We start from the raw sequence: 15744 nt of genomic DNA on the forward strand, positions 1-15744 counted from the left end.
GAAGAATTGTGCACGTAATCCTTTGTTAAAAAGCAGGGCCAAGCGCCACTAATGCAGAGTGTATGCAAACACCCAGTTTTGAGCCAGGTGTGACAATTGGGTTCCCCATTTTATAGGGCTCATGAAAACTTAAAACAGTGAAACGCTTTACACAGCACGCAACACAAAGATAAGGGCTAACGAAATGTCAGGTTTATTATTATTTGCCGTACTTGAGAATTGTTGGGGCCTTACAGATCATGATGCTCTATAAAATCGCTATGCCCTCCCTCAAGTGGACTGAATAGCGGGGCGAGAAAGATAGGTGCCCCTGTAGATGAGTGGTGATGCTGCTACAGAACGCAGCAGCACCCTGCGAAGTCTGGGGAGAGCTGAGAAGGGAGGAGCTGGGAGCTCACCTGGCATCACATAGGAAGCCAGGCCTCTGCAGAGGGCAGAGACGGAAATTAACTGCTGAGCGCCCCAGAGTCCTCACTGGACGCTGGCTGTGCCTTTGCCAAGGTACGTGCCCAGAAGGTGTGTTTGAGAACTCAGTGAGGGATAACTTCTCGTCAGCTGCCAGGCAGGAGGGCAGGCTCAGCCCCGCTGAGCTCAGGCCTGGGAGGTGTCAGGGACAACACGACCTTGGTGCACCGGGTGGCGCTCTAGCTCTTCCCAGCCCTTAAGCCACACGTGCATGTCCTGGAGGCCGGCCCCGCTCCTAGCAAGCAGGGCACCGTCTCCAACATCAGTCGGGGAATATCCAGCCTTAAGCCTGGAGACATTGGCTCCTTCATCATCATCATTATGATGATTAATTTCCTGTAAAACAGGTTAATTTTCTTTGTCTAGATCTACCGTTCATTTTGGGCTTTTTTTGTGTGTATTTTGTAATGATCCATCCTTTTTCTTCATCTCTCTTCTCATTTCTTTAGATTGACTTTTGATCTCTTTAAATGTTTTCTTAAAATATTTATTTATTTTAAGGGAGAGAGAGAACAGGCATGCCAGGGCCACTGCAAACGAACTCCAGATGCATGCACCCCTTATACATCTGGCTTACGTGGGTTACTGGGGAATCAAACCTGAGTCCTCTGGCTTTGCAGGCAGGCACCTTAACCACTACGCCATCTCTCCAGCCCGATTTCTTGAAATTTTTGAGTAGATTTATTAGTCTCATTGGATTCTACTTTTCTTAACTTTCTACTAAATGCATTTAAGACATTTATTAATGCTCTCAGTTCTGAAGGTATCATCATTCGTGATTGAATTCCTCTGTAGTTATGAATAATCTCGATATCAAAATAATGGATTTGGGGGGGTTCTCAATTTTTATTAACATCTCCATGATTATAAAAAATATCCCATGCTAATTTTGGTTTTTAAAGGTAGTGTCTCATTCTAACCTGGCTAACCTGGAACTCAGAACTCACTATGTAGTCCCAGGCTGCCCTCGAACTCACAGCAATCCTACCTCTGAGTCCCAAGTGCTGGGATTAAAGGTGTGCACCACCATGCCCAGGTTAGGAATATCATTTTTGAAGGAAACTCGTGAGAGCCTGAGTTATCATCTACACCATGCATTGCTAGTTTGAATCAATATTTCACATAGGCTTGGAGAAAAAAAAAATGCGTCTTCCGTTTGCTGGGCACTGAATCCTTAAAATAGCAACTAGCGTTGAGTTGGTTACCCGCCCTGCTCAGATCTCTTTCGGCTTCACTGCCTGGCAGAGTTACCATCCCAGCAGCTGTGTTCTCCCAGGATCCAAGACACAGAAACATCCCGAGGGCTGATTGTTTGGGTGAGGCTCATAAACCATCCCCAAGCAAAGAGAGAGATGGCGGCAGCGCCTCCAGGCCCGCAAATACGGATTGTTCACTGTAGTCGCATTCTTTTTGGTTATTTTTATTTATTGAGACAGGCGGAGGAAGAGGCAGACAGAGAGTGAGTGGCTGTGGGAGCACCAGGGCTCCCTGCCACTGTAAACGAACGCCAGGTGGGTACTGGGGAATCGAACCTGGGCTGTCAGGCTTTACAGGCAAGTGGCTTTAACTGTTGAGCCATCTTCCCCACCCTGTCATTGTGTTCTTTTGGTCCCTTGGTTCGGTAAAATGTAGGTGCCGGCCTGCCTCGTACAGTGCCTGCAGTTCAGTTCAGTCAGGCATATTCGTGCTGTGAGACTGAGAAATGCGCTTAGGAAGCACAGAGGGTGTTGAACTGCGGCCATGTTATGGTGGCCAGCATCAATCCAGGTCCCTGGTCCTTACGCATTGCGTGGGTGTCACGTAAACCCGGGTTCTTGCTTCATCGTCACCTACGTTGGTCACAGTCCAGCGTTCTGCATTGACGGAGGCGAGGCCCAGCCCAGAGATCCTCAACCATTCAGGGTGTGAAGAAGAGACCTGTGTCTCTCTCACCGCGCTACGGAGCTTGGGCAGGACAAGACTAAAGGGAATGCTTCGAGGGCTCTGACATTCTCCCTGGTCCTTCCCTTCCTCTCCCAGAGCGCACGACAGACGCCGCAGCCATGACCACCCACGTCACCCTGGAAGATGCCCTCTCCAACGTGGACCTGCTGGAGGAGTTGCCGCTCCCGGACCAGCAGCCATGCATCGAGCCGCCACCATCCTCCATCATGTACCAGGTACCGGAAAGAGCAGAGTGTGATTCTGGGGGTCCAAGGGGCTTTCCCTGAAGGCAGAGGGAAAGGGGAAGAGCTTGTGCGTCTAGGAGAGAGCTGACGCACTCACCCCCGGAGCCCCAGGAAGGAAGGGGTTAGCTAGCGTGTGTGTGTGTGTGTGTGTGTGTGTGTGTGTGTGTGTGTGTGTGTGCGCGCGCGCCAGGACCTTTCCCCCTCCCTGGGGAGCACTCGCTCGTTGACCCCACATTCCTTCCCTGTGGCTACACCACCCAGGTCGGGCAGTTTTGATCTCATGAATTAAATATTGCACTTTAGAAACCTCTAGAGCCCGCCTGGTGATTGCTTTTTCTTCATGGGTGTGGGAAGAGCGCTGGCACTCCCCGTGCTGGAGGCTCAGGGAAGTGGCCCGCGGGTGTTTGTGTTGGCCCGAGAGCAGATCTTGAGGTGAACCACCATCTCAGTGCCCAGAGCCATGCCCCTGGTGGGCCTTGGGGGAGGGGACCCCATGCAGCTGGGGGCCCTGCAGTCGCTCCTTGTCTGGAGGTGCCAGGCAACATGCCTTTTACATGCAAAGGAAGAATATCTCGTCAACTCTTGGACCTTTTTTTTCTGCTAGTTCTTTGATGGCTAAGTATTATTAAATGTAAAGGTATATATATTTTTTTCATTCAATAGTTAAATGTACTAGGAACATGCTTGAAGAATCAGTTCATAAATTTGATTTTGAATAAATTTAGAAGATAAAGATTATCTTCTAACCCAGAATAAAAAATTTAAAAACATAAATATGTTTTGATTTTATGATATAAATGTTTTATTATAACCAATATAGAAAAGTATAATAAATAAAGTATTCCCATATGTATAGTCCATACATATATTTTTGGGAGGGGTGGGTTTAAGGTAGGGTCTCACTGTCACCCAGGCTGACCTGGAATTCACTTTGTAGTCTCAGAGTGGCCTCAAACCCATGGTGATTCTCCTACCTCTGCCCTCCAAGGTCTGGGATTAAAGGCGTGCACCACCATGCCTAGCATGTAAGATTTTATTTTTATTTATTTATTAGAGACAGAGAGAGGGAGAGAGAGAAAGAATGAGAATGGGCATGCCAGGGCCTCCAGCTACTGCAAATGAATTCCAGTTGCATGCACCCCCCCCCCCTTGTACATCTGGCTTATGTGGGACCTGAGGAATCAAACCTGGGTCCTTAGGCTTCACAGGTTTGCGCTTAACCGCTAAGCCATTTCTCCAGCCCATGATGTATGTATATTTTTAATGTGTTAGAAACCATTGAGAATGGAATAGCATGTATGTATGTATATATATGCATGTGTATATATATACACACACATATATGTCCTGTATGTGTGTGTGTGTGTGTGTGTGTGTGTGTGTATATATATATATATATATATATATATATATATATATACATACATATATGAGACTTGTATATTTAATATATATTACTCTGTGATTTGCTTTTTTCTTAAGATTTATTGTAGAGCTGGATATGATGGCTCACACCTGTAACCCCAGCCCTTGGGAGGCTGAGGAAGGAGGATTATTGGGAGTCTGAGACCAGCTCTGGCTACATAGTGAGTTCTAGGCCAGCCTGGGCTGTCTCAAAATTAACCAAAGACAAACATGCCGGGTCCTTTTCCGTGGCAGCGCTACAGCAGTGCCCATCCTGTTGAATCTCCTCGTGGCACGTAGAACTCCACGTGGGAGTAGACTGTTGTTTGTCAAGCCTTTTGCTTTGTTCTCAGTTTTGATTTTTCATCATAAAACCTGCTGTAAGGATCTTTTTTGTCCATATGCTCCTGAGGACGTGTCTCTGAATGTCTGGAGCAGTCTTGCATGACCTGACTTTTAGCTCCTATCTGGATTTGTGTGATTAAAACATTTGCTTCTCTGTTTTCTTTATTGCAATAGCTTTTTTCTTATGGTTTTGAATACTTACTTGATAATAATCTTCTATGAAAATATGCTGGGCACATCCCAAGTATGCCCACCAAAATATTATAAGGGGCTGTGAATAATAAAGGATGGCATTCCATTCTCAATACTTCTAAAACATTAAAAATGTTTTGTGCAGTGTTAGAGATAGTGAAACAAAAATATAGATTTGAGGTCTGGAGAGATGGCTCAGTGATTAAAGGTACGTGTTTGCAAAGCCTGAAGGCGTGGGTTCAATTCTGATGCACAAAGTGGTTCATGTATCTGGAGTTTGTTGACAGTGGCAAGAGGCCCTGGAATGCTCATTCTTTTTTCCCCACCTCTCTCTCCTGTCCCAGTAAATTAAAATATATTTTAAAAATATAGATAGGAGACATAGGTTACAAACACGAAATACATTGCTACTCCCCACTAGAGAATATTTCAGCAAGATAAAATGTTTTGGGGCTTTTTGTCTTTACCATAATTAAATTTTCAAACAAAGCAAACTATATTCTGAAGGAAAAGCAAAAGCACATCAACAAAGACGAAGCAGCAGAATTAAATTCAGCAGTAATTAGTGCATTTTCAGCTGGAAATACGTTTTTCTTGTGCTTGGGATCATATTCATGGTGACATGAGTATAAGATGGATTTTGATGTCAGCATATTTAACATATGAATAAACATTAGTGAACGGGTTTCTAAGTAACTGGAATTAAAACTTGGTATTTGGGAACACAGGCATCTGCTTCCAAGGCAAGTGTTGCCCCATCCTCAGCTGAGCTTTGAGGGGCGAGCTGAGAGGTAATGTGGTAGTGGGCTCCCACAGAAAGCTGGTGGGTTTTGTTGGCAGCTGTTTAGCCCCCCCCCCTAACTATCCAGCCACCTTGGATTCGTTTTCCAACAACCGAGTGCTCCTCCTCTCCTCTACTTGCGCAGGCCAACTTCGACACGAACTTCGAGGACAGGAATGCATTTGTCACGGGAATCGCAAGGTACATTGAGCAGGCAACAGTCCACTCCAGCATGGTAAGTCTCCATGACTCGCGGGACCCGTGGGTGCAAACATGCACCCTGCTCTAGCAGGAGGACCATGGACCAAATTCACCTACCCTGAGATGCCCTATCTCAGTCAGCCCAGCTGTAGCCCATCTGGAGTCTATAGACACACCCCTTCCATGCCCATGCTGCGCCCCTTGACCCCCAGCCTTGCCCATTGTCTTGACTGTGGGACCCAACCAAGCCACGCTGTCACTTTGCCGAGCATTTGTACATTCATGAGTGATGCTGACCTGCCTGGTACTACATACTTCACAGGTCTCTCTGTGAGGAATTCTCTGTCTGAACAAAGCAAGAAGTTCCTCCAAAAACCACATTAATGTTGGCTTTAGAATGACAGAGTTATGGATTCTAGGAAGCCGGTGGCCTAAATCATTCATGAGTAAGCCCGTTCTTGCTTGCTTTCTTCAGATCTGATCCTAGGAGTCGGGTGGAGGGGTCATCACCCTCCCTCTAGCGTCTGTTAGTTTTGTTTTCAGGTAGCACTGAACTTTGAAGAGTGAGGTTCTTCTTTCACAGGCCCTGCCTGTCACTGGGCCAAGTGTATCCTATAGCTTTGTCTCAGAAAACCCTGCTAGTTCGCTGAGTATGGAATATGCTGTGGAATGAGTCAAGGATTTGTGGGGCCAGTTTCAATTCTCAAGTGAGTTGGGTGGGGAATAGACAACCTGATCATTTAGTAAGTACATTTTGTGTGCAGACACTATTTTTTTTTATGTTCTTTATTTGAGAGGGGGAGAGAGAGAGAGAGGAAGAATGAACATGCCAGGGCCTCCAGCTTCTGCAAATGAACTCCAGATGCATACACCCCCTTGTGCATCTGGCTTACGTGGGTCCTGGAGAATCGAACCTGGGTCCACTGGCTTTGTAGGCAAGCACCTTAACCACTAAGCCATTCCTACAGCCATGCTGACACTAATTTAAATTGTTGTCTCATTTATTCCTTACACAGACCCTGTGAGGAAATTCTGTTATTGTGCCCATTCACAGATGGGAAAAGCTGGGGTCCCTAAAAGTTAAGAAATGTAACTAGAGCCTCATGGCTGACAGGAGAGAAATCTAAACTCAGGACAGTCTGTTAAATTTGGTGCTCAGGACTCCTTTCTGCAAACAAATAAAACTGTATATAAGCTAAATGTGGTAAAGGTTTTATGTTTGGGCTAAAGAGATGGCTTGGTAGTTAAGGCATTTGTCTGCAGTGTCTAAGAATCCAGGTTCCATTCCCTAGAACCCACATAAGCCAGTGATGCACAAGATGGCACATGCATCTGGAGTTCATTTTCAGCGGCTGGAGGCCCTGGTACACCCATTCTGTCCTTCGCTCTGTGTCTCTCTCTCTCTCTCTAAAATAAATCAAATATTTAGAAAAAAAAGTTTAATGTTCTGAGGTTTTTGTTTTGTTTTGTTTTGTTTTTCCAGGTAGGGTCTCACTCTAGTTCAGGCTGACCTGGGATTCACTATGTAGTCTCAGGGTGGCCTCGAGTTCACAGTGATTCCTCCTGCCTCTGCCTCCCGAGTGCTGGGATTAAAGATGTGTGCTACCACGCTCAGAATTCTGAGGTTTTTAAAGGGGCTTTGAGAGAGCCAGAGAACATTTGGTGATGGCTGTGGCTTTTGAGTCTGGCCTGTGGGATGGTAATAAGATCTTTTGTAATGTTTCCCCTTAAAATGTGTGTGGGACATTCTCCTACATGATATCATCAGACCATCATTGTAACCCAGCGATGTGCAAGGGGGTCATTATACCCATTGTAGAGATGAGAAAACTAAGACATAGAGAAGTTAATAAGCACATTGTTCGTAATCCTGCAACTAGGGAGTCCTCAGGTGAACCTGCTTCCCAGTGCTGAGCTCTTCTGCTGTGCTCTGTGGTCTCCTGTGGGACTGTAGAAGTGAGAGAGGAGGAAGCCAGGGTGGTGGATGTAGCAGGTGTGGATCCAGGACGAATAGAGACACAGAATTTCCAGGGCTTTTCCCCTGCCAAGAATTTGGGCTTTCAGGTACATGTAGGGCAGCTGGGCCTTTGATGGAGACAGGGGTCTGTCCCTGGAGGCTGTCTGCTTGGCTGAGGTCACCATTACAAAATTCCACAGACCGAGTGGTGTAAGCCACACCTGTTTCTTGCCCACGGCTCTGGGGCCTGGAAGTCCTGTGGCAGGCGTCTGTGGGCTCGGCTCCTCCTGAGGCTCTTTCCTTGGCTGGCAGGTGGCTGCTTGTGGCTTCGCCCTCACTGTGCACAGGCCTGGCGTCTCCTTGTGCACCCATGCTATTTACTTCTTAGTAGACAAAACATCAGATTGATTAGGGCCTGCCCTCATGACCTGATTTCAGCTTAATCTCCTTTTAAAAGGCTCTGACTGGTCACAGGTCATGACCAGAGGTACTGCCTCCCCTCAATAACTGACTGCTGCTCCCACAACGTATAAACTACAACCCCATGGGAAATACCAGCAACCCCACTGAGGGGGGCCCCCTGCAGAATGGGGACAGGGAGGAGGCAAAAGATGGTAACAACACATGCTGCATCCACACCAAATATGTTCTTGATAATAAAGAAAGAATAAAGAAGGCTTTATCTGGAAGTACAGTGATATGCTCAGAGCTTTAACTTGTTTCAGAAAAACTACAAGCAGTAGAATAAACAAATAGTCTTCCATGGGAGAGAGGGTAGCAGAGCCCAGCTTCAAACAGAAGTTTTTGTTAGTTACATGTGGATGTGTTATAAAGAGTGAATGGAACAAATGACTGTTTAAGATTCTGAAAATGATCATTGCTGGAGGCATCAAAGGCTAAAGGTGGCAGCCTTGGGGTATGGTAGGAGAACCACTGAATGAGATGTGCTGGAGGTTAACGCCATCTGGCATTGCCGTCTGCTAGAACCAGGCTGACTAGGGTGTCCCAGAAACAGCAAGTCAGGAACATGGAGAGTTAAGTCTTCAGGAAAGGCTGGCTCTGAGGCTGACTATTTGTTCCCTAACGCCACTATGAGGAAATATCATTAACTTCCAAGGTTTATTTACCTGAGGCACAAGTACTTCACATCAGAAACCCAACCTGGCTATTCCTGGGTTAAAAAGAGGTACGAGGGCTGGAGAGATGGCTTAGTGGTTAAGGCGCCTGCGTGTGAAGCCTAAGGAACCATGTCCCAGTCTCCCAGGCCCCAGGTAAGCCAGACGCACAAAGTGAAGCAAGCACGCAAGGTTGCACGTGCCCACTAGGTGGCACACACATCTGGAGTTAGAGTTCAGTGGAAGAGGCCCCGGCACACCAATTCTCTCTGTCTCCCTCATTCACTGTCTCTTTCTGTCTATAACAGTAATAATAAAAAGAGGCCAGTCTGTTGGCCTTGCCTCAAGAAAAAAAAAAAATACAAACAATTCCTTTCTGAGAGCTCTATAGAGACTCTTTTGTCTTGCTGAAGGGAGAAATTTCTAGAAGCTGCCCACATTCCTTATTTCTAAGTGAGGAAACTGAAGTAAAAGATGGACCCAAGGAGAGACAGTGCCAGAACTCAAGTGCCCCAAGACCCCACCCAGAGCTCACTGCACCATCGCCTCCCGACCTCTGTTGTCCAGGTTAACCAGCGCCGGCTCTAGCCGAGCTGTCTGTCGGGTCCGAGCACACACCCTCACCGGCTGTCCTCACCACATACGTGCGGGGCCCGGAACCCAGGGATGCGTATGGCAATACTCAGTGGCTCAGTGAATTGAAATTACCCCTGCTGTGGCCGTTTGGGGCTAAAAATAGACAAGTGATCTTTACATTTCTGTCACTTCCCCTTTTGACATGAGTTCTCAAGCAGCGATGGGGTATGGGAGACCTACGGGCTGGTCTTGGTCCTTTCTGATCTCAAGGACAGCACGTTACTGACTTACATTTTCTAAACTAAGGATTGAGACTGATTCGTCAGTGACGTGTGCTGATGAATGGAATTGTAATAATAAGCTCCAAATTTCATCTGATCCTGTCCTAACAAGATATTATGAAGTGGATAGGAAACAGAGATTCAAAATTAAATTAATAAAATTTCATTTTTGTTTGGGTACAAACATTTACAAAGACAGGTGGCTTAGTATTCGTTTCTTAACCTAAAACCATCTAAAATGTGAAACAGTATTTTTTCAAAAAAACATTTTTATGTTTTATTTTCATTTATATTTGGGAAAGAGGCAGAGAGAGAGACAGAGAGATTTGGCATGCAAGGGACTTCAGCCATTGCAAATGGACTCCACAAGCATGAGCTACCTGTGTATCTGGGGAATTGAACCTCGGTCCTTTAGCTTTGCAGGCAAGTGCCTTACCAGCTAAGCCATCTCTCCAGCCCTCAGTATTGTTTTAATCATCTTCACAGTGTTGCGTGACTTTACATAACTACCGCCACCATGTGATTCCCTTCACTCGTAGTGATCTCTAGATCCCTTCGCAGCCACTCCACTTCCTCTCTCCCTGTGCTCCCAGCATCCTCTAGCACACTGGCTTCATTGAGGTGCCTATTCTGGACATCTCAGCTAAATAAACCACACGACATGTGGCCCTGGGTGTGTGGCTTCTTCGCCTGGTGCAGTGTCTAAGGGCATGTTGTAGCAGAGGTCAGCACATCCTCACTCCGTGTGGAGGACTATCCATGCGGGGCTGTTTGTTACCTGCCCACTCATTAGTTGCTGGACGTTTGGGTTCTTTCCACCATGACTAACTGCTCCGGCATCTGCCAATGTGAAGTCCACATAAGCATTGTGTGGGCGCATTTTCAGTTTTCTTGGGTGTGGATTCAGGAGTGGATGCAAGGCCACATGGTGACTGGATGCTAATGTTTTGTGGCACTGCCAGATAATTCTCCCAACTCCCTTTCTCGTTCTTCTCCAGTTTGAGTTAACCTCCAGTTTGAGTTCATTGTCCCAGAATGCTATGAGAACATAATTCTCATTGCCATTTAACAGATGCTAACTGGGCCATTTTAGGCTGATTTCTTACACAGCATTACTGAGCAGTGAAGCTGAAATTTGAGCCCAGATACTTGGACCTTGAGTTTGGGACTCTCCCCACTGGCTCACTTCTCAGGCATGTGAGTCAGCCGCGTGTTTCCAGGTTCATTTTCATGTTGCATTGGTTATGCCATCTGCTCTAATGATTGCTTTTAAAAACTTGATGCTTGGGCTGGAAAGATGGCTTAGCGGTTAAGCGCTTGCCTGTGAAGCCTAAGGACCCTGGTTCGAGGCTCGGTTCCCCAGGTCCCACGTTAGCCAGATGCACAAGGGGGTGCCCGTGTCTGGAGTTTGTTTGCAGAGGCTGGAAGCCCTGGCATGCCCATTGTCTCTCTCTCCCTCTACCTTTCTCTCTGTGTCTGTCGCTCTCAAATAAATAAATAAAAAATTTTTTAAAAATTAAAAAAAAAACTTGATGCTGATCATTGTCCTGCTCATAAAATAAGCACTCATGATGGTACTAAATATTATAATATCACAGTATAATTCCTATGTAGTACCTCATATACTGGAGTAGTGACAAAGTACTTCTATGGTGTATCAAGTAATCTAAAATATCCCTGTTCCACGAAGAGCATGCTGAGCAAAGCCTGATGGACGTTCACATGACGACTGATTGGTGTTTCCAACCTGTCAGGCAATTGCTCATTTTGGCTGTGTTATGTAGGACATGCCATTGTTTATCTTCCTGCAAAAGCCATATCTGGGACACTTTATGCTATATAGTTCTGCCTCATTCATTCCAAGGTGGCCTCTCTCTATTTAAGAAAGGTGACCTACAAATGTAGTCGTAGTCCTGCTTCAGCAATAAAGAAATACTTGTTGGGAGCCTATTGTATTTTGCACAGTGGAAGGAGACAAAAGCGATTATTTTGTATTGCAGTTATAAAGTTAAACATGGAAGTGGTAGTCTAAATGTCTGTCCAAAGGGGTGAGAAAAATCGGCGAATGAATAAATGAAGAGCAAGGGATGCTTTTGTAGTACTGAACCTTTATTTCCTTGGTATCGGCTTTGGGGGTAGTGTTCTGTTGTAAAATTCATTTTACTGAAGACTTGGGTAAACAAATTACATGTCTATAACAACATTTTAGTCTGTTAAAAAAAAAAAAGTAAAAGGTGACCTGGTTGTTGAGTCCTGGGCCGTCCAGTGAGGGTGATACGGAGATCCTTCTCAGACTCACAGCGGGTACACATTGCCCAGCTTCTTATTCCATAGCCCCGAGACAGCCTAGATCCTGCGCTTCTGCCAAGTCCTCGGGTGCTGCGGCTGCTGTCACTGGGGGCCACAGATGGCGTCTTGGGTTGAGAACGGGGCCGCCGAGCAGCCCGGGGGACTCGGTGTGACTTCTCCCTGCTGTTTCAGAACGAGATGCTGGAGGAGGGGCACGAGTATGCCGTCATGCTGTACACCTGGCGCAGCTGCTCCCGGGCCATTCCCCAGGTGAGGCGGTCCTTCCTGGGTCTCTCTTGCCCTTGGGGGGGTGTCACTCCCCCCAGGTAAAGAAGAATGAGGTCTCCATATGACAGGGGTTAGCTCTTACCTAAGGCACAGTGACAAAGACTTCCCATAAAACTGATGACAAGGACCTGTGCCTAGGGACTTAAAAACTCTCTGCTGGCACCCAGTACACACAGTATTTATTTCAAAAGCTACATATACCATCTGTCACCCAAACCATTGCTAAAGTATACAAAGAAAGAAATCATGATCTCACTCCACTGCCCAAACCCTTCCCTCTCCAGGATAAATCACTGGGCACTCACCACAGATATCTTCTGCATCTTTTTCCTGGCATGAATATTATTTTGTAAATCATTAGCACTGCCCAAGCAATGATTTAAATATTGCCTGCTTTCCAACTTACTTCTTCATTACCAACTTTTTCCATGTTGAGAAATGCAGATATTTTTATTATCATCATTGTCACTATATAATTAGTGGACCTTATTGTAACAGAATCAACAAACCACAGGTGTGTCAAATCAGCAGACATTATTTCTTCCCCTTTGCCTTAGTCCTCCTGTTTAGTGACAATTGTTATTAAGTTTGTTTTGTAAGCTTTCAGAATTCCTAAGCCTGTATTATGAATGAACACATGAACGCAGAATTTTGTTTTGTTTTAGAAAGTGAAATTTCTTAAAATGGGATTTAACTAGACGAGTAGTTTGGTGGTCGCGTGCTTGCTAAGCAAGCCCAAGGTCCTGGGGCACCAAACCCTGGTTTCTACCCCCAGAGCTGCAAAACCAAACTGACAAATAAAACCAGGATCAGCGCAAATTTATCTGTGACCATTTTTGCCTGTGAGTTGATGGCGGCCGTCTTTCAATGTAATTCACACAGATCCATCTCCTTCGAACAGTTCATAAAAACAGTGCTTGTATGATCATGTTATTGATCTATTTACTCATCCACTAAACATTGTCCTCCAGTATATTAAATGTTTCCATTTCCAAGCTTATTTAAAATAATTATCTGTGTGTGTATGCGCACACGCAGGGGAATGTGCCAGAGTCTTTTGCTGCCGCAGTCAAATGCCCGTCTGGCTTTACGTGGGTGGCTAAGGAATTGAACCTGTTTGGCAGTCCTTGCAAGCAAACACCTTTAACATTGAGCCATCTCTCCTGGCCCTTGGCTCTTTTCTTTATTTCTTTCATTTTATTTCTTTCGTTCGTTTTGGTTTTACAAGGTAGGTTCTCGCTCTAGCCCAGGCTGACCCGGAACTCACTATGTAGTCCCAGGGTGGCCTTGAACTCACGTTGATCCTCCTACCTCTGCCTCCCAAGTGCTGAGATTAAAGATGTGAGCCACCACACCTGGCTTCTTTTCTTGGTAGCAAAAACTATAATTTTAGAATTGTGAGAAGAAGAATAAATTGCCGTTACGCCAAGCATACAATGCTGTAATCTCAGCAGCTGGGAGGCAGGAGGATCACCAGTGCCAGGCGAGCCTGAGCCTGAGCCACAGCAAGACCTGCTTTCAAAAAAGAAAGAAATAAGGCTGTCCTGTGATATCCAGTTGACTTGTTGGCAGGCTCGGTTCTCGTGTTTGAAGACTATCTGCCGTGTGCGCTGGCTTAATCCCTCTGGGCAGGCGCAGTGGGTCTCTATGGCACAGCTTAGGTTGGCAATATTGGCCTGGGTGCGGCTGGGGCAGCTTTGTCCCCAGTAGGTCCAGAACAAGGGCCAAACTCTCCTCTGTCTCAGGCTCACTCGAGCAGGGGAGGGAGAGGCAGGGAACCTCGTGCATCTCTCCAGCTGTGTGTCTACCTCGGGCCGGGGCGCAGGTACAGAGCAGCCTCCGGGTGCTTTCGGCCCGCGAGTCTATCAGACAAGGCGCCTGCAGACTCCTCTCCCCAGGGAGACCATCCCTGGCGAGGTTCCACACGTGAACAAGACACGGGGCCTTACTCATGGGCAGCAGCGGGGCGCCTGGCCTGTGAAACCTCCTCTCCCTCCGCAGGTGAAATGCAATGAGCAGCCCAACCGGGTGGAGATCTACGAGAAGACGGTGGAGGTACTGGAGCCCGAGGTCACCAAGCTGATGAAGTTCATGTACTTCCAGGTGAGTGGGCGCGGGAGGCGGGTCCACAGCAGGAGGCTCGAAAAGACCCCCCATTGTTCAGACTCTGGGGTTGAACTTCCTCCTGATACATGAGCCACCAGCGCCCCCGTGATGAGCTAGGAAAGCTCTGCCCTCACCTAAGTCATGGCCCAGCGAGGTGTCATGTGTTTGGGACACAGGAAAAGACTGGCTACAAAAAAAAAAATAATGATAATAAAGATGATGCCACAAATAAAATAAGATCCATAAGTTCTGAGTTGCACAGTCTCAGTGGGTGGGCACCACTTGAAGGACAAGGTGATTAGAAATGAGACCTGGGGGCTGGAGAGATGGCTTAGCGGTTAAGCGCTTGCCTGTGAAGCCTAGGGACCCTGGTTCGAGGCTTGGTTCCCCAGGTCCCACGTTAGCCAGATGCACAAGGGGGCGCACGCGTCTGGAGTTCGTTTGCAGAGGCTGGAAGCCCTGGCGCGCCCATTCTCTCTCTCTCCCTCTATCTGTCTTTCTCTCTGTGTCTGTTGCTCTCAAATAAATAAATAAATAAAATTTAAAAAAAAAGAAAAAGAAATGAGACCTGGGACACGGGAAGGGTTGGTTTGTGACAGTCTTGAGAAGGACTCCAGGGAGACGGTGCCAAAGCCTGAAGGAGTCACTGTTCAAGAATACAGGAAAGCGGGTTGGAGAGATGGCTTAGCAGTTAAGGCACTTACCTGCAAAGCCAAAGGACCTGGGTTCGATTCCCCAGGACCCACGTTAGCCAGATTGCACAAGGTGGTGCATGCATCGGGAGTTTGTTTGCAGTGGCTGGAAGCCCTGGTGCATCTATTTTCTCTCTCTTTCTCTCTCTCCCTCCCTCCATCCTTCCCTCTCTTTCTGTCTCTCAAATAAACGAATCAGGGCAGTGACTGTGAGAGAGTAGTCCAAGGGAGGGTAAAAGGGGGACAGGGACCCAAAGAGACAGAACACTGCTGGACACGAACTTTTATTCAAGGGCCATGAGAAGTTTAGGGACAGGATCTGACTGAAGGTTTGTGGTGGTTGGAGTTGAGTGTCCCCTATAAACTCAACTGTTTTGAACGCTTGGTTCCCGGCTGATAGCAGTTTGGAAGGCTGAGCCCTGCTGGAGGGGGTGTGTTATTGGGGGCCAGCTTAGGGGTGTTAGAGCCCAGCCCCCCTTTTCCTAGAGTTCAGCTCCCACTGTCCCTGCTTCTGTTTTCAACCCGTTGTGTAAAGATGGTGTCCAGCCCCTGCTCGTGCCCTGCCTGCCCCAGCCATCAGGAAGCTTCCCCTGCAGACCTGCTAGCCAGAATAAATCCCTTCCTCCAGTCGCTGCTCTTTGTTTGTTTGCTCGTTTTGGGGGGTTTTTTGTTGTTTTGTTTTTCGAGGTAGGGTCTCACTCTGGCCCAGGCTGACCTGGAATTCACTACATTTTTCAGGGTGGCCTCAAATTCACAGCGATCCTTCTCCCTCTGCCTCCCAAGTGCTGGGATTAAAGGCACGCATCACAGCGCCCGGCGGGTTGCTTTTTGACGGGTGTCTTAGGACAGCATCTGGCCGCTATGTGGGTTATGGATGGGCAGTG

The 15744-nt window shown here is 47.0% G+C and overlaps 1 protein-coding gene across 2 annotated transcripts in view; it reads left to right on the top strand.

Annotated features, from left to right (window-relative positions):
• Positions 1–15744, top strand: part of Cyfip2 (cytoplasmic FMR1 interacting protein 2) — a 129251-nt gene that overhangs the window by 19506 nt on the left and 94001 nt on the right. For both annotated transcript variants that reach the window (XM_045151495.1, XM_045151496.1), the window contains 4 exons: positions 2485–2624; positions 5501–5590; positions 11967–12044; positions 14064–14165. In XM_045151495.1, the coding sequence (XP_045007430.1) occupies positions 2508–2624; positions 5501–5590; positions 11967–12044; positions 14064–14165 (387 nt within the window). In that variant the 5' untranslated portion in view covers positions 2485–2507. Of the gene's footprint in view, positions 1–2484; positions 2625–5500; positions 5591–11966; positions 12045–14063; positions 14166–15744 lie in introns of those variants that run through there.

The sequence above is a fragment of the Jaculus jaculus genome, chromosome 6, assembly GCF_020740685.1.
Source record: "Jaculus jaculus isolate mJacJac1 chromosome 6, mJacJac1.mat.Y.cur, whole genome shotgun sequence".
NCBI classification, from domain to species: domain Eukaryota; kingdom Metazoa; phylum Chordata; class Mammalia; order Rodentia; family Dipodidae; genus Jaculus; species Jaculus jaculus.